At 43.6% G+C, this 21,681-nt stretch overlaps 1 protein-coding gene across 1 annotated transcript in view; it reads left to right on the top strand.

Moving 5' to 3' along the window:
• ppm1h (protein phosphatase, Mg2+/Mn2+ dependent, 1H) overlaps nt 1-21,681 on the top strand; it is a 37,197-nt gene that overhangs the window by 10,542 nt on the left and 4,974 nt on the right. Inside the window, exons 2-7 of the mRNA XM_083974305.1 lie at nt 2,083-2,248; nt 5,497-5,853; nt 12,401-12,513; nt 12,750-12,834; nt 13,063-13,181; nt 20,093-20,156. Of these exons, the coding sequence (XP_083830431.1) occupies nt 2,083-2,248; nt 5,497-5,853; nt 12,401-12,513; nt 12,750-12,834; nt 13,063-13,181; nt 20,093-20,156 (904 nt within the window). The remainder of the gene's footprint in view (nt 1-2,082; nt 2,249-5,496; nt 5,854-12,400; nt 12,514-12,749; nt 12,835-13,062; nt 13,182-20,092; nt 20,157-21,681) is intronic.

Genomic DNA, 21,681 nt, shown 5'->3' with positions numbered 1-21,681 from the left:
TTGACCTGAATGTTGAAGCACAGGTAAAACTAATGATGCTACCGAGGGGCAGCTAACCCCCCAGCAGCCACTGCAGTGCAGCAGTTAACTCCTGTTAGCAGCACCTGTGTTTGACAGGTCAATACGTCTGCTGCAGTTTCCTCACCGGTTCTGTTTGTTCTTCTCCTGCAGCTTGGGAAACACTGACCTACAGTAAAAGCATGAATAAGGAAAAGAGATTTACCATAGAGACCAAAAGCACTCTTTGCACCAGGCTGTAAACATGTTTATTTCCATTGTAAATTGTCCATTTAAATCTGTGTGTGAGTCTGTGGGGACTGACGCTATTGGAGCCATTAGAAGAGCTACACTTTTAAGCACTCTGGTGTCAGCCTTGGAGGATAAAACACACAACAGGCAAAGTTAAAGATGAATTTGGCTGATGTATTAGTTTTTTTTCTCATATTTGCTGTAGATGGTTGTGTTGTGAAAGTCTGATTTCTTGACATCTAGATTCGGTTTTTGTGTCACTTACAATAAAACTAGAACACAGAAAAACAAGAAGTCTTTGCATTTGAGAGGCAGGCACTGACATTTGATCTGATTGATGACTTCAGTAAGAAATTAAATTTAGAAAAAAAAAGATCATCTCATTTAATCAGCACTTCTCTACAAAAGCAAACCTCTTGCCCCGCCTCATGCCCTGTGGGCAAATGAAACATGGCTTATTGACACACTATAGGGAGTGCGCTTTTATTAGTTTTCAGGATGAGGAAGTGGGTGAATGGCACATTGTGTAGGACAGCAATTAAAATCAATCTCAGTGAGTGAAGGGCTGCCCAGTGAGTTTCCTTTCAGTTTTACGACCCACAGTGTTTTCTTAGCTGGAGACAGAGGGTCTCTGCTCTGCATGTTCATCCCCGTGACCAATTAGGATTATTTATCTAGGATCCTCCATAGGGAAGCAATCATAGCGGCCCCTCACATTGCAGAATAGCTTGAATTGATTTACATATTAATGTATTTAAGTACGTTACAAAATTTGATAGAAAAAGATATTTAGATTTCTCATTTTATTCCTGCAGGCCCCTGATAATTTCACCTTGTGTGCTCTAATTTCATGAGCTACAGCAGTATTATGCACTGTTTTAACAGGGGCCATTGTAAAGCCAACATTTCCTACGGTGTGGCTAAATTAAGGATGCCTGGAGTATTGTTAAGCAGCGAGTGCTTGTCCATGACTACAGCCGCCCGTAGCAGCACCCCATCTGCCAGGTGTTGTATAATGCAGTATTTATTGTGTCTTTCTGTCCTCTGCCCTACATGCATGGGACTCAAATTGAAATGTGTGCTTAAACATCGGTATATCACCCAACTGTAATTCACCTTATCTAACTGTGTTTATTGCAGAGAACTGTCGTCATTGCAGCAAAACAAAGTTTATAGTCCCAAGAATGTCACGTGGATGAAAGGTCATCCTCTCTGTCCCGTATCTCCCCAATCAACAGACGTGTGTCCGGTGGATGCATCGAGCGGAGCTCCTTAGATTATCGGCCTCAGTGCATCATCCCTTGATGCTCAGGAGATTAGGATCTCAGCCATAATAAATTCAAAGAGGCAGCGAAGTTAAATCAGAGACACAGCTGTTACCGCACACTTTTGTTTTTCGGATAGAGGGGCGTGCTTGATGTGAGCGAAGGTGACAAGTGATGTCCTGGAAATAGTTCATCCCTCAGGCTTTGCTAGGAATTTTTTAACAATATATTAAATTAAATCAAATGCTATATCAAGGTAATATTTTGTGTTTTGTTATAGTATTAAATTCTGACTACTGTATATAAAGTATGTAAACTACCTACAGTATTTTTTCTGTTGCACTTTCATGTAATGTACATGACTCACACAATTTATATCATAAATAATACACACATCATGCTTACCTAGGTTACTTAGGGTATTGTCATCAAGCTTTTGTGTCATTTTATTTTCTCATTATTCATTCAGATGGTCTAAACATCTTTTTGTCTGTTGTCGTCTAGATGTCGTGTTAAGATGAAACATGACTGAAATCTCCTTTTCTTGTGTCCTGTTTTCTCTGTGCAGAGTGATCAATGCAGGAAAAAGCACTTTGAACGAAGACCAGGCCTGCTGTGAAGTGCTGATGGTCAAGAGGAGACCTGCAGGAAGCTGCACGCCCAACCGGACCGAGCTGACCCGCAGGAGGTCCTCCCTGCCCAACGGAGAGGGCCTGGGCCTCCGGGACAACCTGGTGCGTCAAACTAATGAGTAAAACAATTCAGCGTCTCTACCAAGTTAAACCACAAAGTCACACTAGTGTTCGAGCAGACATTTAAATATTTACGTACAAAAACAAATAAGAGTTGGATCTCATGCGGCAAGTCAAGAGCTGAAAATAAAATAGTGTTTTCCTGGAGCGAGCATCTGAGCCATCTTCTTGGTAAAATGTTAACACACTTTTTAGTAGTAGTGAATGTCCCCCGGGGGGCCTGTTGTCAGGACCCACTGTCCTCTCTTCCCGTCCCATCAGCAGTTTATTGGGACACACAGCGTCCTCTCTGCAGCACAGTGGCCTTCAGCAGCTCTTGACAGCCGCCAACACTGGAAGGCAAATGTGAGTGCATTCACTGATAGAAACACACAGAGAGGATTTTGAAGTGAGCCTTGTGTGCTCCTGCAAGAGCAGTGTGACATGTATTAGGGACTCGGACATGAGCTAGGAAATGTATAGGCACTACTGTTTGCCTTTTATAGGACAGTGTGCTACATTCATGCAGCACACTGACACACTTAATCCACTCACTGACAGCACTGGCGAGGCTGAAAAAAAAGGTTATTCCACTGATATCCATCTTTTTCTGTTTCACTTTATCTGCCTGATCTGTTTTCCTGATTGTGCAGTTTCTTCTTAAAGCATTCTGTCATTTAATTCCCATTGGTAACGTATATCTATATAAAGTAACACTGCTGTTTTAAATTGTCCTCTCAGCCCACCAGCACTTCACTCTGGTCCACCCAGAGCCTACAGGAAACTCATGCAAGTACCTCATGACTCAGTACTGCAGTGTTACCAGACCAATGAGAGTAGTGTAGAGCCTTTTCTAGTGCTCTTAGCTTCCTTCATGGGTCCATGTTGTAGAACCGACATGAACTATATTTAGAAAACCAGAGTTTGAGTATGTGCAGAAATATGTGCAAGCACTGGTCTACACTCAGTGGCCAGAAGAATGTTGAAATCAACCCCATCTTTTGCCAATGCAATGCATGGCCTAGTGGATGCAACTCTGAGCAGCTTCAGCTTCAGGTACCATACCATACCATACCATACGATACCATATATATATATATACTGTATATATATATATATATAAATGGTATCGAACAGACGACAGAAAACCGTGATCACTGGATCCAGGATGGCAGAAGATCAGAGAGTGGCTGCACTTTTTGAAGGTGGTCAACTCAAAAGGTGTGTGATGAATGAACCAGATCACAGGAGACTTTGTATAAACAACATGTGAGAGGAGGAGGGGGCACTTTGTAGATGGGTACATGGAGCTGTGTCCAGCTCTGAATCATAGGGGGGAGGGGGGGGGGGGGGGGGGGGGGCATTACCATCATAGTGGAACAAGGTCATCCATTCATGGACACCTTGCCGGCTGTAGAGGAAGTGCACGTTCTGATCAGAGGATGTCATTGAACCGGCCACTGAAAGCTTTCTCACTGAACATCTATGAGATACATTTGAATGCAGTTTTAATAGAAAGGAGCTTTCACCCATTAATGTGACATTAATGTGAAGCACTGAAGTCTGCACAGATCCGCTTCCTGTCTGAGTCTCTGCCATGATTTGTGGCAGCTGGACTTGGCCCTGTGTGCTGTTAAATTGTTTTGTGTTTTCTGGTCACTGACAGTAAACGTCAGCAGTCACCAACCTTTCTTCCTTTGGTCTGTGGCCCTTTGACCTCCTGCCACAGGCTGCAAACTAGTGTATAAATCATTTATTTTTCTCTATTTGACGTTCTTACTTTATTTTATAGCCACAGTGGAGATAGAAAGGAAAGTTAGGGGAGAGTAAAAGAGCCTGGGCCCCTGCAGTAAGGACCTTTGCAGTCTTAGCAGTTACCAGGGTGCTTGCAAATATATGTAATTTGTAATCGGTTCAGACAGTGATGTCCCCCTCTCAGATGGTTTCATTCAGACTCCAGAGGCCTGAGGAGGTGAAAGTATCCGCTACTTCCAAGACTTTGTGTCTTTGCACCCTTTGGTGGGCCCAAGCCTCCAGGCTGTAACATCCTAGCACTGCTTGAAAGGCTGTTCTACATTCACTTCTATTATTTTGGATAAATATCCTGTATCTTATGATTGAAATTAATCATAGAAACTCTGAATTCCCAGAAGTTATCAAACCCCAGTGATGGATGAGGCTGTTTTCCAGGTATTCATTTAAAAATCATATTCAGGGGTGTCGTTTAGCTCGGTTGGTAGAGCAGGCCTGCACCTCATGTGCAGAGGCTACAGTCCCTGCCACAGCCCTGTATCGAATCCCGACCCGACTTTGCTGCATGTCATCCCCCTCTCTCGGCCTCTCCATTTCCTGTCTCTCTCTCTACTACTACACTATCGATTAAAGACAAAAGCTAGAAAAATATGCAAAAAAGCTGGAGACAAACTGTTAAAGGGATAGTTCAACATTTTGGCAAATTCGCCTATTGCCATAATCCCTACAGTCACCTTTAATTATAGGTGCATGTTGTTTTGAGATCTGCGGGGCAGAGACGCTAGCTGCTCAATGAACACAATGGAGGTGAACAGTACAGGTCACCTGCCCCTCATCAAATACACAATCCAACAACTCCAAAACGTTATTGTGGAGAAGTCGTGACCTGCACATTCACCACGCTATGAAATAATCATGTATTATGCAACATTACGACACATTAAGCAAATACTCGGAACTACTTGGGCCTTTGAAATCACTCACCCAGCAGCCATGTCTGGAATGTAGTTCCGGCTGCATTTGCCTCGAAAACAACTCTGTCTTGTAATGTTACATTATTATTTAATAGCGTGGTGAATGTGCAGGTCGCAACTTGTCCACAAAAGCGTTTTGGAGTTGTTGGATTGTGTATTTGATGAGTTTTAAAGGAACAGGGGACCTGTACCATTCCCCTCCATTGTGTTTGCTGAGCAGCTTGCGTCTCTGCCCCGCAGATCTCAAAACAACATGCACCGATAATTAAAGGTAATGAACCTACCCTTAATTTGCCAAAATGTTGAACTATCCCTTTAAAGAAATCAATTCACAGTGGAACTAAGGAATCAAGAAATTATCAGACCATCCACTCACTGACCTGTCTGTCAGATATTCAGTAACGTATGCTTGTTGCAGTGTGAATAGGGTCAGATAAAAGGTCTGGCTCGCCCCTAGTCACAGCAGGTTGAAAATGTTGACACAACTAACTAATGAAGGCGTGTCTGACTCTTACCTGAATCCAGGATGGCTCTGAGGACATAACCTTCCACTACTGGGCGTTGTTCGATGGCCACGCTGGCTCCGGGGCAGCTGTGATGGCCTCCCGCCTCCTCCATCACCACATCGCCCTGCACCTTCAGGAGGTGTTGGAGATCCTCTGCACTCCCAACCTGCTGCCCCCCACGTGCTTGGGCGAGGAGCCCATCAATCACCACCTCACCCCGACGTCCCAACGTGCGCTCACCAGGGCAGCCTCCCTCCGGGGCGCCGCGGGGGCGCCAGGTTCACCCAGCACCCCGCCCACACGCTTCTTCACCGAGAAGAAAGTTTCACATGAGAGCCTGGTGGTCGGAGCCATAGAGAACGCCTTCAAAGACATGGTAAGATGCACATGCATGGCAGAGATATGAAAGTGTGCAGAAATGTGCAGAACTCAAAGGCCTCAAACTTTAATTTTATATTATGAAATGAAAATATAACTTACAACATTTAAATCACCCAACATAAAAACACGTTCATTTGTTGCTACTAATTCTCATGCACAAAGAATGAAAATGTCCATCTTTGATTATAAAGACAATGTCCATGATTCTGTTGCTCCCAAGTCTGGGGCTGACTCAGCTCAACCTTAATGCTTCATGAGAAGTGAATTTTACAGATTCGCTCATGTTTGTGTCTCTCTTGAGGGAAATTGAATACTTAAACCTTTATAGGTCTCTAAAACTGAATCGTTCTCGGTGAAAGGTTCATAGCTCATACCCACACAGAGCCCATTAACTGTGATGAGGGGTCATGAGTAGATATTCGTACATGCTAATAGGTTACAAGCCAAAATAGGTCTGTAAAGCTCTGCTTTAAGCTGACGTTCAGTATATTCTGTGGTCTGTCAGCCTTTTAACCTTCAGTGTTGCTCTGTTGCTACAGTTACTTATTGTCCATACTGCCAGATCATTCATGGTCCTTTTATTCAACAAGATTGTTGCGAAAACGAAAGAAGGAAAAGAAAAAAACACCTTTTTGCTGCCAGAAGTGACTAAACTCTAACTCCTTATCAATCTTTTTTCTTTACAAACTCTTTTGCATTGACCTCACACACACATCACGACAGGAACAATCACAATTACTTCACAGGATTTACAACCTACTGTTCATTGACACATTTATCAGGAAGTGAACACAGACCATCCATCAGAATCGGAATCAGAATTACTTTATTGATTCAAGCTGACACATTATCAAAGCTTCCTGCTATTGGTAAACAAAGATAGGCATTCAAGTGTGAAATTAAATTGGTATTACATTTAAAATAACCATTTTTTGTCTGTTTTGGGTGGATCATTTTGTTCTCTTTGTTGGCTTGAGGAAGTTTATAAAAAAAAGTTTCCTTATTCATAAAGAGCTCCTCAGAGAACTACACCAACCCACTCCATCTGTGTGTAGTGGGTTGAGTGGGTGTGTTACAGATGGGTGAAGGTGACGACATACGTGGGGTTAAGGTGTGATCTCACACTGTGAACTGTATGGTCAGTCAGTCAGTCAGTCAGTCAGTCAGTCAGTCAGTCAGTCAGTCAGTCAGTCAGTCAGTCTCAGAGCCAGGTTAAATGATGCACTCTTCCCCTCCAGCTGTTGCGGGTCACACACACTTGCCAGCTGGCTCTGCTGTGAGTGGATTCTGGAGACTTAACTCACACAGAGGCCAAGACATCACGGACCAGAGCCAATCAAAACAGCGCAGGCCTGCCTGACGGGCTTCGAAGGGGACGGGTCAAAGGTCACCAGGCTCGGTTTCGACATCAGGGTTTCCATTAACAGTTTGTCCTCAGCTGAGTCGTTACATTGGCAGCCTGTAGTCGCTCTAATTAAAATAGCTGCAGATTTAGTTTCTGTCACTTCACTCATAGTTTGAGCTCAGGACGCATGTGAATCACCAGTACATGAATGCAAAGTAAAAGATACAGAGGCCTCGGAGATGGAGGAAAAGGAAATACATGACAATATGTTTGTTAACCCCACCCGTCTGTCCCTGCAAAGGCATTAAAACAACCGCTCTGAATTATTTTCCAGCAATGACCAACATCAACACATGATTGATATTTTGCTAAAAACCGCAGCATTTGTTTTGTGTCTCCAATCAGACAACTGAAATTTGATCTTGATGGAGGACAGTGCAGATCAATCCCATTAGAAAACATCATTAATCCTTGTGCTTCCTCATTGCAACCACAAGATGGCAGTGTGAAATTGACTATGTTTACCCCATCTGCATGAAAAGATGATTTGTTCCACAGAGTTTTGAGGGCTGTGTTGTTAACTCATTTTATTACAGTAACAGAACGGCTGTTGGACAGATTTTTACTGGTCACACTAGGATTTGTGAAACTATCACGGCAGTAATCGGTGATCAAATCCAGTTTTGAGCAGGATCCAGAGCACAGGATGTTAAAACTGTGCACCACGTTTCCCTGCAGATTTTTACAGTGCAATTGTCGGGTTTTTTTTCTTTTCCTGTCCTTTTCCTCCTCTTTTCATCTTTGTCCTGTCAAAAACATATCTGCCCACGACACCTTGCAGTAGTCAAACAGCGATGTCTCTCTCTGCCTCCCCTCTCTCCTCTCATGTTAAATCTGCAGCTCTGAATCTGAGTCTGCTTTCTTTCTTTAAAGGTAATTCTACTGAAATCTACCATTGCAGGCGAGGTCACAGCGGCATTCACTCGCATACCTCTGACCTTCCAGCCACAAAGCCGTCTAAGGGTGGTTTAAAGTTGGATGTTCACAAAGTCATATTTTTTCAGATTGATGGTTCAGTGTCTAATTTGTAACTATTTGTAAAGAACAAAAAGCCAGCAACACTCGGTGTCCTTCTAATATCTTTAATGCCTCACAGGCAACTCACACAGACCGGTTTCGATGGTTAGTCTTTGTCAGTGTGTCTTTTTAAATTGTTTGTTAGCCGAGCACCTCCACACTTTTTTTTTCTTCTTTTGAGTGTGCACGCTCTTCCCTCTTCTTTGATTTACAGCTATTTTTTTCCCTCACCTACAGTATTGCCTCTAATTACAGAACCTACCTTACTCTGCAGCTGTCATTTATTTTCATTTGACTCATTGTTACAGTGAAATTACATGCACTCTGTTTAAAATGATAAACATTTCAGCATGGAACAGAAAAAACTGTCACTTCCACTTTCTGCTGAGTGACTACCCACAGGCCGATCTTGGCAGGATCTCGCCCCTAAAAGCCTCTCGTCTTATTTTTTTAATGAAGCTCATTCTTTAAGGAAATGGGAAATGTCAGAGAATCATGGGGAAGGTTTGTCGCTCCAAAGCTCGGTCTCAGAAGTTCACAGAGCCGCTGTATCTTATCAGTGGTGACCCGCCTTTTAATTCTCCTCTGACATGACTCACTGCATTCCTGTGAAAGTGACCGGTTTGTGTTGAGTGGCTGCTCAGGCCTGATAAACACTCAGAGAAGTGTAAACATAAAAAAAAAGTAGCTCAGAGTTTTATCAGTCTGAGCTTTGTGTCGAGACAGGACACAAACCTAGGAGGAGGGGGGGGGGGGGGGGGGGATCTCTGGCCTCATATGACCCTCTGTGCCTGTGTGTGCGTGTGATCAGGTTGAGTTGGATACACATTTTAGCACCTTGTTAGTGTTTTAGCACCGTGTGTGATTGGTGATTAGCCCATAAAGCTCAATATCTGCCATGTTATATCCTTTATTCATCTGCAACAGAACAGAAACCTCATCACTGTGGTTGGACAGTGCACAGGAGCTACAGGGGGTAATAGGGTGGGGGGTCCAGGTCTGGCACATTGTTAAAACTACAATGTGATGTCTTCACACTTCAGTTGGTGCATTGGATTAAACAATTGAAACAGAATGTATCAGTGAACCTTTGAGGTGCTGTTAGGACGATCTTGTGGACAAGACCAGAATGAGTCTCTGTCTGTTTATAGTTTTATTACATGCTTGTCAACAGTCAGGTTGGCTGTTTCCTCATAAGATAAGACAATCACCTCATGACTTCAGCCACGCAGGGCAGAACTGAGGTGTCAGTCTTTTATCTGACAGGAAGCAAAAATTAAATTTTCTCAAATAACACCACTCCCTTTAAAGAACTTTTTATCAGTCGTCTCAACATCATTGGGCATTTTCAACATTTCTGTGAATTTCTTCGAAAACAATGCTCGGATCGAGATGTAAAATACCAGACATAATCATAGTTTTGGCATCTGTGACTTTATAAAATGTTATGCAGAGCCACATAATAAACTGGCAAATTATCCAGATAATAATAATAATAATAATAATAATAATAATAATAATAATAATAATAATAATAATAATAATAATAATAATAATACTGATAGTAATAATAATAATCAGACGTGTAAGATAGCTTGTCCTACCAAGTGCAATTATTCAAACAACCCATTCATTATCCACGTTTTTCTTTGGTTACAGGGACGTCTGAACATTTATTTAATATTGATAATAATATATTAATATTTACAGTCGGAGAGGCAAAATATGTGACAGTGTGTTGGCAGAGGTTGTTACAAATTACTAGTTTTTGAAAAGATGTAGCCCAAAGGTTCATCTCTCCCTCATAAACAACTTATATGCCACTGCCTTAGCTAATTAGTTAAAAAATGATTAATTCCTGTTAATTACCTGTCTCACTGTCCTTCATCGCAGCTTTCCATCCTTTGCAGACCTCTCTTTCAGGTATCGCTCTTCTCAAAGCTCATTTTTCTTTCCTGTTTTTAGGTCCAGTAGCTTTGGGCTCTCCCATTCATCCTGCAAACTGCAGACACGGAGATGTTTTTTTTTTTTTTTGGCAGCTTGCCACAGAAGACAGAAGCCCTCATGACAAAACCATGTGAAATAAACAGTTCATTTTAAAAGCAGGAATTTTGAGTTTTCCTATACATAACATGTCCTTAAGGAAGAATCTGGATTTGTTATTTATTTGGTTCCTTTTGTGTTTCCTGGAGGCTACGTTCAAATAAATCTTTCACTGCATAGAAATGCATTAAATGCAGTTTGGTCGAGTGAGATGTGTGGGTGTGTGCTGAATGAAAGTTTTTGTGTGTGTCTGTGCTGGATTGTTATGTGTCCCTGACTATTTTTCTCCCCCTTAGTATGTTCACATGGATTTTAATGGATAATAGTGGATTATAATGAATTCTGCTTCTTCCTTGTTGCTTCAGCAGTAGATCGTTTTCTTTGGCTGTTTCTTTTCTTTTGATTTATTTACTTTATTTGTGTGTTTTTTTTTCTTTTCATAAAGGTTGCTGTGGTGATATGATTTGGAACTGGTGTGAAATTTGGAAATTCCTGATGTATTAGACCAGTTGTAGTATGTTTTTCCTCTTTGAAGGACACAACGAAGAGCTTCATATGAAGCACTGCAGAAGTCCTGTCTGCAGTTATGGCAGTTGAGTAGAATAAGATGTGTATGTCTGAGTGCTGTGTGTCTCTGTCTCTCTGCCTGCTGGTTGTTTAGCTCAGTTGTTGGATTCTTCCTGGTGGAAGTGGAGAGGAGAGAGGTGTAGATGTTTATGCAGGCGTTTTCATTATTAAAGACTTTGCCTGCAGCCAGAGGTATTGGATACAGTGAGGATAAATATGTATGGCTCGCTATGGATTCATAATTCATCCAGTGTGAAGGACACATTTGTTCACCTCCCTCCCACTCCACACACACACACACACACACACACACACACACACACACACACACACACACACACACACACACACACACGTTTGCGTGTACTGTATCTGTCCTCTATACACCTTCATGCCCTCTCATTCCTGAGAAATGTATTGCTTCTTCAAGCAGCAACACTGGAATGTGTGTGCATCTGTGTGTGCACTGGAGTGGAAGGGTACAGAAAAACACAAATGCATGTACACACTGACTTCCTGTCTTATATATAAAAAAAAAAGTGTGACACAACAACAAGCACACACACATGCACAGCACAGAGCAGTGTATACACTCTTGCTATCAGATTCACACAATGGTGGACACAATGCGCACAAATATACTACAGTTCACTGATCCATATCAGATATAAACACATATACACTTGCTGTGAACACACACACACACACACATTGGCAGAGTTGTAATCAGATGGAGGTCGACTCGTCAGCGGTGGAGCAGAAGCTGATACGCTATAACAGCAGCAAACATCCATCCTGGGAAAAAAGTGTCAAGGATGGACTCGCTGCAGATGTGTTCACCCAACATTTTGCATCCCACTCAGTCTGTTGATAGTGATGGAGAGATGTGATGGAGGGATGTGATGGAGAGATGTGATGGAGAGATGGATGTGAAGGCATCGCCTCTTCTCCAGGTCTCAGTTCTGCCATGAGAGGAACAGTTAATGTCAAAGAGAGAGAGAGAGGAGAAGAAGAAGAAGGGTTAAACCAAGATTGAGCAGCGCGGTTCAAATTTATGTTAGCATTTTTGATTAATTCACTGACAGGTTAATTATTCATCTAATTAATGAACTAATGGCGTGGGGTTTTTCAAATCGTTCTTTTAGTTTAATTAGCACCAAATTAATCTGGGCTAATTAGCTGGTGTAATAACCAGCAGTCCCTCCAAACTTTCTCTGATGTCCTTTTTTGGTTTCCATTTTGTTTTATTGCTTTTTGACTTATGGCGCTCTTGATAAATTAATCCATTATGTGGCTATAATTAATAATCATGCATCATGGCAGCTTTTAAGTATCAGGGAAATATTTGAAGTCGGCGTCAGGCTCAGGCTTTAATGCTATGTGCCGCTGCGTGATAGGAAAAACTTTTTGAAGGCTGTGATGATTAAAAACATGATGATCTGCAGAGGGTGTGTGCGCATTGTGTCTCATCAAAGGATTAATGTGTGTGTGTGTGTTTGTGTGTGTTCAGGATGTACAGATAGAGAAGGAGAAGGCGGTCTACAACGTCTCAGGCGGCTGCACGGCTCTGGCGGTCGTCTGTTTAGATGGGAAGCTCTACGTTGGGAATGCTGGGGACAGCAGGTGAGGTGTACACTCTCTCACACACACACACACACACACACACACACACACACACACACACACACACACACACACACACACACACACACACACAGGTAAAACCTACAGAACAAACAGACCATGTGACGTTTTAGTTTTTTCGTCTGTGTCACCTTCTCCTGCCCTGCAGCCGGAAGGAGCAACAGTGTCCCAGCTTAAAGTAACAGAGAAGTGTTTTGTCTGCTCCTCACCCTCAGAGCTATCATTATCCGGGCCAAGGAAGTCATCCCCATGTCAGCAGAGTTCACACCAGAGTCAGAGAGACAGCGACTGCAGTTCCTGGTAAAAAAAGAGAAAAAAAGCTTCTTTTTTTTAAGATCACAGCTGTCAGATATTAGCAAAGCTGACCTCCCCTCCCGTTGAGACACTGGCTATGCTTAGCTCTGTCTCTCTTTACACCGCCTGCTCTCTTTGCCAGCTTAATAGACTATGGAATTGTTTTTCCTATCCCCTGGGCTTGTCAATCTTATTCTTTCTCTGTTTTCTTTCTTTCTTTTTTTTTAATGGAAGGCCTACATGCAGCCCCACTTATTAGGGAACGAGTTTACACATCTGGAATTCCCGAGAAGAGTGCAAAGGAAAGAGGTCGGGAAGAGGATGCTGTACCGTGACTTCACCATGTCGGGATGGTGGGTTGATTGATTTATTGATTTATAGATTGATTTAGTATGAGTTCATCTAAGATCACTGTTTAATTTTTGTATGTTTTTCTTTTTGCTGCTTCAGTATGTGTGTGTGTCAGTGAGGCAGGACACAGCCAGTCAGACAGATACTTTTTCATACAATGGTTAACCTTGCTGTGACAGATAGAATTTTCTTGTGGAGAGAAAATGTCCAAAATACACATTTAGGTGTTTATTTTACTGCACTCTCTCACTTTCTCTTAAAATATGTGGAATGTGATAATTTATTATGGAAATGTCATAAAAAAATAATGATAATAAGACATTTAAATCAAATGTATCCAGTGTTCATATTCCTGCTCTGAAAATGTATGCAAATAAGTGCATATTTAATTGGCCAGTACCTCATTAGCATACCTACAATAAACTTGCAGCTTCAGGAACCAGTAATTAAACAGTAATGTGTACACCAGTCAATACCAAAATAATTGTGTTAATGTAAGTAATAAGCTAGAGAAAGTTTCATGGTAAAATCTTTTAGTTACATTTTTATCTATTCACCTGTGAAGTGTCCCATCTGCCTCTTTGCTACATTATTTAACACTAAGTAGGCTACATTTGTTAAAATCCTCCTTAGTCTTCTTTATATCCTCTAACTGAGCTGCCGTACAGTCAGATTCCTTTATGCGCCCTCAGAGAGGAATTAGTTTGAGACATTATCTACATTTGAGTGATTTCCTATAATGCATCCAATATGAAAATGCTCCATAAAAGAAATTTCCATCCCATTCAGTGTATAGCAGAATGAGAAAGGGGAAAAAAATCATTCAAAGCTGTGCTGTCAGGAGGAGGCCATGACATTTCTGCCTCAGAGTGTGAGGAGAGCACAAAAAGGAGTGTGTGAGCACAGCAAGGACCTGGCTCTTTATCTTATTGTGGAATGAGAGATAATAAAGGTCAAAGAGCCTAAAGGAAGACGGTGTGAGGGGGCGAAGAAAAGGGAGAATACATAAAGACTGTGAAATGTGTGCACGCCTAGAGAAGGACAGGTGAAGGATTATAAAGATTTTAACACCTAAAGGTAGAGTCTGGAGATTTGTTCATTTGTAAACAAAACATTCAGACTGGGCCCCTCCTCTCGGGCTCAACTGTGCAGTCTCCTGCCCCGGACAGCAGCAGCAGCAGTCAGGGCGACTCAGGACTGCAAAGAGAAGGAATTACAGTCCGAGTGAAGCGCTAGAGCAGCGGGCCGATACCCGGCCGTCACCAACAACGGGAGCCTTGAGTGTTATGCTGCAACGAGTAGGAGGGCCGCTGTGGTGAGCTGGGAAGCGCGTGCTAACGAAGGATGCTAGCCACCACCGCTAGCGGAAGTTAGAGTGGAGCTAGCGGTTAGCGGCAGCACTCCTACTCATGCTGCACGAAACATCACCTAAAGCACTGGCTGGAGAGAAAACACGACTCTCCACCCAGAAGCATCCCCGTGCACAACCAAACAAAGCAAAAGACCAAAATACAGGCGGGGAGGGGGCTCTGCAGACACAGTCACCACCACACAGGACTAGAAGCCCATAGGTGGTGATTAAGATGGATTTCACTTGTATTGTCTAGCGTTTATTTTTGAGCAAAGACCTCCAAACTCTACCTTTAAGTAACACAGTCATCGTTACACAGCTCCTGAGATCACATTAGGTAACTAGCACTAACATTTACAAGCCAGTAGGTTACACAATCTGTTCCAAAACTCTGTTGAACCATAGAGAAACGCCAACTTTCTTTTGAATGTGTCAAAAGAAGGATGGTTTTATGATGATGACACACAGGCCAGACACTGATGAAGTAATTAAAAAGGATTTAACCCAGTGACTCAGGCATCAGTTTATCATTATAAGGCCTCTTCTGTGAAGGTTTTGATATTCAGCTTTTATTCAGATGTATTTACAATGTTGACTCAACTGTGTGATCTGTGTTCCATTATACAGAGATGCTTTCAGTTATTTGACCTGCAGACTTACAGTATGTACAATGTAGCCTAACAGAAAGACAGAATAAAAGAAACACGAATCCATCTCCATAACAACATACATTCACAAGGTGCCAACTGAGAGCAGCTACACACAGGACTGACCTGTACAAAACTGTTTATGTTGAACTTTTTTTCCGACTATATTTATCTGACAGACAGGACAATACATTTGTGTGAAGATAATAACTCGACAGTCTACTGTATGAAGTTAGTTAGTTTAGTTTTTTTAAGGGGGGTTACTTACTGGGGGATTAAAGCAAATAAATGATGTACCTATACGGAAGAGCATTAGAGTCAACAACAGAGATTTTTTTTAAAGATTCTAATATAAAAAAAAGTCTGAATTTCTGAGATAAAAAGTCTTAGTTATCGTCTCAGAAATGAGTTTTTTTTCTCAGAAATTCTGAATTTTTATCTCTGTTCTTCCGTAATAACAAGAGTCATTTATTTAAATTCCGCATATGCCAAGGCAATTAATAGTATCATTAGATAAATGTTAGTAACTTGGTTCAATTCAACTTGTCTGCACAGAGAGCAGCTGCACATGTCACTTAAATCAGGTTGTGGGTTGCCAGGTTGTGGTTTTAAAAAATAGGTTGACACTGTTATGTGTGTCAAAACTTGGATAACGTCAGAACAGCATACATTATAGATGTGTGAATGATGATGGTTTATGATAAAGATTGAGGGCAGTGTAATGATGCAGGAGGAAATATCTTCAACCTGACTGTCTACAGTCCAACACTGAACTGTTACTTACAATTATTGCTCATAATATCATTATACAAGGTATAACGCACAATTGTAGAAATAGTCTGATTGTTTCTGTGAGAGCTGATCAACAAGAAAACAAACTGAAGTGAAACCAGTGGGACAGGCTGTTGCCAGTTTGCCTTCTGACCACAGCGGCCAACACCTACAGAGAGAGCATTATTATACTATTAACAGCAAAATGTGCTTAAGATATAGATCATTACATTCCTTCTTATAGGGGATCATATGGTGTCTCTCTGTGCAGTAGTGTTGACTAAAGCTGACAGTTAAATCCATTTGGGTTAAAGTATGATGTGTGTCTGAAGGAGGGAACACATGAGATATGACTAAGTACAAGTGGCTCAAACCTGTAGCCTACATAAGTGCTGCACTTGATTAAATGTTAATCTCACTAACACAGTTTTTTTTTTACAGTGCTGATTATTAAGGTATTTAAAAATTGATGTGCTTTTTGTGTTTTAATTATGTCTTCCTCTTGTTGAACATGTGTTATGCTTACAGCATGTGTGTGGCTTGTGCATATAGACGTGAGAAAGGGAGAGTAGAGTGAGGACAAAAGCAGGTGACTCGGAAGAGAGAGAGAGAGAGAGGCAGAGAGAGAGAGAGAGAGAGAGAGAGAGAGAGAGAACAGTATGTTTTCTGACACCACCCCCCTGTGGGTGTGTTTTGCGGCGCCGCTCGGTTCAGCAGATGTAGGTCAGTCAGCGGCGGTGTGCCTTATTGGGCCCAGAACTCTCAGCCTGTCATCTTCCTGCTTACTGTCTCAGCAGCGCAGACGGCCTGTGATGTATTTTTAATCAGGTTCTACCCATAACCCAGTTCTGCTGCAGTTTCACCCAGGCTAAGTCTCGGTCTTAAATTAGTACCCTGTCAGCCAGCGTGGCTGATTGCTCTGATGTGTGTGGGTGTGACTTAACTGTGTCATCCTGTATAGGTGCAGTTCAGATGCTCTATAGGTGCAGGGGATCTTATTTTTTTTTTCATGCCTCTGCAGCAGCTCTCTTGTCTTGTCTGTGCATGTGCACACACTCTCCTGTCTGAATGTGCGGTTGCTGTGTGCCCACATGCTGCGTGTGTGCGTGGGTGTACTCGGGCATCCGTGATCAAGGCCGCGCTCTAATGAAGGCATACAGGCCCGCGGCCCACCTCTGTCTGTCTCTCCTCCCTCGCTTTCTTTACCTCCCCTCCTCTCCCCCTCCTCCTCCTCCTCCCCTCCCCTCCCTCGGCCGGTTTGGCCCAGAGCGTGAGCTGGCGTTCGGCGTCGCAAACGGTAATGCTTGTTCTTGTCCAGGCGGAATGGAGGGAGGGCTTTTTTTTTTTTCTTTTTGTTTGCGAGACATCCCGGTGTGATAGATGTTGAGCAGTCAGCCGTGTTCAACGTGATCCAAACGCCATAGCAACACAAGCAGCAGCCGGGGCAGCAGGGAAGACGGGGAAAGAGGGTGACTGGCTGGCTGGAGAGGACTGACTGAGAGAAGAGAAAGGAGGGGGAGTCGAGGGGGTAAAAAAAAAAAAGAATAGACGAGAAGGAAATAGCTTCAAAGTCAGAGAGAAATGGGAGAAGATTGAGGTGAGCTTCAAAGATAGAAATAGAGATAAAGGAGGAGAGGAAAAAGCCGAGGATGGGAAAAAAAGAGAGAAAGATGTTGTGTGGGCCACAGAGAGGGGCTGTGATAAATGACAATAAACAGCTCAAGCTGTCTCTGTGTGATGCCCACACACCCTCCGTCCTGTCCTCCCCCGCATCCTATGGACAGTAAATAAGAGAGGATGGAGACTGACCACACCCTCATCACCACCGTCTCCTCCTCCCTCCATGATGGATGCCCCGCAGCTTTACCGTGTGTGTGTGTGTGTGTGTGTGTGTGTGGAGGGGGGGGGGGGGGGGTCACTGGTTCGCTCTGCTCCTGAAAGCACTAGTCAATCTAGGAGAAGCCCGTCAAGGCTGCGGCCCAAGCTTTATTGGCACCCAGCTGTCAGTTGCACCAATATGTCTGACTCATCCGTTGCTGACACAGACCCCGCCGCAATGTCACCTCCAACTCTGTCGACAGGTGTGTGTGTGTGTGTGTGTGTGTGTGTAGACTGGGGATGCTGAGCAGTGAGCACACACTGCTAATAGTTCACTGTCACCCCTCTTAGCACCGAGCGGAGATGACATCACTCCTCTCCTACCCTGCCTGCCTTTCATCACCCGCAGGGAGGGCGATACAACCCCTCCAGCCTCCACCCCCACCTCCTTCCCCTGCATCCCTCTCTTCCTTTTCCCTCCCTCACTCTCTCTCTCTCTCTCACTCACTCTCTCTGCCAGTCGTACACCGCAATGTACTGGGCGACCAAACAGCCCCTTGAATGTGAAAGCGCTCAGTGTTGTGGTGAAAACAGTAGGCTACAGCCCCTTAAGCAACTCTCCTCCTCCTCGCTGTTTTTTTTTTTTGGACTTGGTGTCCCAGAGCAGGTATCATAACAGGATTAATGTGTATCTTTCTCATTCTGTCACACACTTGTTATCGCAAGTCTGACAGGCTGCATCCGCTGTAAACACGCATCTCGAGAGGGAGACTGTCCCCGACAGCAGGCTCCAGGGAGTTCATCCAAGACATCTTTGAAATAACGACAGAGTGTGTGTGTGTATGTGTGTGTGAGTGTGTGTGTGTCTCTGTGTTGTAGTGGTTTTTATTTTTTGAGAATTGATGAAAGTCTGGAGTGAAATGGTGTTTCCCTTTCTTGTAAATGGAGAGGGTAAGACCTGGCCCAGTTTCATTCATAATGTCTCTTTAAATGCTCAGTTTAAGTTTCACATCATCAAAAAGCTGCTTTAGAGGGTTTTTTTTTCTTCTTCTTTTTCCACACCGTGAGCGTTTGCAAAACATTAGTGAGGAAACGCTTCTTCAGCCTCTTTACTTCCAGACTGTATTTCTGTGTTTGTGGGCTGCGTTCACTGCGATAGCCCTCGTTCTGCACACTGTTAAAAAAGTGCTGAGTGCAGCAGCAGAGCGCTCGCCTAAGGTGGAAACATATGGCCTCTCTGAGTGGAACCAGCAGTAATGTAAAAACCATCCCGGTCTCTGCTAATCTGCTTCACAGCAGCTTAAATGCGTCGGATAAGGTGCGTGGGGCAAGACCCGAGTCACATGTTATTTGCAGAATAGCTCGGTTTGATGCAACTTTTCGGGCCTGAACAGCTGTTTAAACTAAACTAAACCCACTTTTTTACAGCTGAGAAGCCTTTCCCTGCATTTCCTGCAGTCTAAATTTGCATTTATGAATGTTATTTGATCCAGGTCAAGACTCTGACTTCATAACAAGCCCTGATTTTTTATATTCATAGCACCTGGTGTGAGTTGTGAATGGAAAACTTTGTGCTGGCAGCTCTAATGGAAATTGGCTGAAATTTGTAATGTTTCTGGTGCTGTATAGTGGAACAGCTGTTCCTTTGAAGTGAAGACTGCTGGGAAGAGGAGTCAACTCACTTATTAGCGAGAGTGTGCAGGGTCTTCACAGCAACTGTCTGAGCTGTAAAGGTGAAAAGTGTATCTCTCAGAGCTGGCGCGAATACATACCGTTCAGCTCTACGCTCGGCGTGTTTCCTGGTGCAGCTCTGTCTGGTCCAAGTCTGAAGATGGTAAATTATTCATTAGTTGGAGGAGTTTAAACACTGTTCTGAGAGCAGGGGAATGTGAACATGGATACTCTTGCATCATTCAGCCATTTTACATTCAGACCTACAGATAAATGCCTGCAAGTGCACACACATGTGCACACAAAACACACACACACAGCAGGAGACGGTCACAGAAAACCAACATTAAACCAAGAGCGTCTCCTCCATCCATGGATGTCTCACTCTTCCACAGCAGGAGACTTTTACAGGATCAGTTAGGAAGAAAAAAAGGAGGGAATTATGCAAAGGCTGTGTGTGTGATGTCGGGTGAATATTTTTCCTTCTAGTATACTCTGTCTCTGTGCCAGTCGCCTCAATAGCAGGGCCTGTGGGTGGGTGGGGGGGCGTGTATGTGTATGTGTGTGAGTGTGGAGGCGATGTATCTCCGGGCCACGCGTGCTCAGCCTGCCATAAACCAAAACCCCATTAAAGTGTCCTCTCCTCTCTGTGCAGGGCGTATAAAACCATCGAGGATGATGACCTCAAGTTTCCCCTGATCTACGGCGAAGGCAAGAAGGTAAGAAGTGGCCGCTCGCTGACAAACGCACTCCCACGGCCTTGCGCGCCTCGCCTGTAATCAAAGCTCGCCAGGGCACCATTAGTCAGCCCCCCCTCCCCCACCCCCCAATCACCGAGTGGAGGAGCCTGCCTGCCAGTGGAAAGCATTCCTGGCCTCTTTTTCCACACGGATTCACATCCTGCACCAACCTATCTCTCCTCTCTGATGGACTCTGATGCTTTTATGTCCCGTGGGAGATTAAAAACCCGCAGCACTAACACAGATCAGGGGGTCAGTGGTGGCGGTGGTGGTGGGAGCTGGCCGTTACGCTGTAGATGATGAAAATGCACATGCCAAGTGTCCAAAAAAAGTGACATAAAGTTAATTGGAATATGACTTTGATAAAACACAGACTGAGCAGGAGGATCCTTAGAGTTTTTTGACAGAAAACACAAAAGAAAAGGTCAAGAGAGCACAGCCCAGTGTTCATGACATTTCCCTCTTCCTCAGCGATGCCGTACATGTGCTGGTGATCACCATCTTGTCCTTGATGCATTTAAAAAGGTCAGGGAGGAGGTATGAGAGACGTAAACGTGTTCTCTCTGTGGCCCCTCCACATTTTTAAGTTTGAAGGGATATTCAACATTTTGGCAAATTGGCCTATTGCCATAATCGCTATAGTCATAGCAGTAGGTTCGTTACCTTTAATTGTCGGTGCAAGCTATTTTTAAAACGGCGGAGCAGAGCCATGAGCTGCTCGGAACTACGCTATGGAGGCTCATGGGATTTCTTGGTTTCCCTCATCAAACTCATCAAATACACAATCCAACAACTCCAAAACGTTCTGGTGGACAAGTTGTGACCTGCATTCACCACGCTATGAGATAATAACAGAACGTTACGAGATGGAGTTGTTTTCGAGGTAAATTCATGCAAAACCGCTGACATGAGGTCCCGTTGGAGGCAGTTTTTCAGCAAGCAGTCTCTGCATTTGTCTTGAAAACAACAACTGTCTGGTAACGTTCCGTTATTATCTCATAGCGTGGTGAATGTGCAGGTCACAACTTGTCCACCAGAGCATTTTGGAGTTGTTGGATTGTGTATTTGATGAGGGAAACCAAGAAATTCCATTAGCCTCCGTAGCGTAGCTCTGAGAAGCTCGCGACTCTGCTCCGCTGTTCTTAAAATAGCTTGCACTGACAAATAAAGGTAACAAACCTACTCTTAAAACTACAGGGATTATTATTTGCCAAAATGTTGAACTATCCCTTTAACTCGGGCAGCAGACAGCGGATCCATGTTTGACCGATGACTGGGACGGATGTCACCTTACAGTACTCTCTGCCTGCAACCGTGTTCAGGTTTACCCCCGCGCAGTCAGCCGTACCCACGTCGCATCCTCTTCCCTTTGAAGTGAGTCATGGAGATGGATGGCTAGATAGAGCGAGGGGGGCTTTGTGCGAGGGAGAGTAACGCCAGAGCACTTCAAAGCCCCGGCGCGCAGCCTGCTGGGCCCCAGCTCTCAACAATTAATCCCAGGATG

The sequence above is a fragment of the Trachurus trachurus genome (assembly GCF_905171665.1).
Source record: "Trachurus trachurus genome assembly, chromosome: 6".
NCBI classification, from domain to species: Eukaryota; Metazoa; Chordata; class Actinopteri; order Carangiformes; family Carangidae; genus Trachurus; species Trachurus trachurus.
This window is presented reverse-complemented; position numbering and strand designations above follow the sequence as displayed.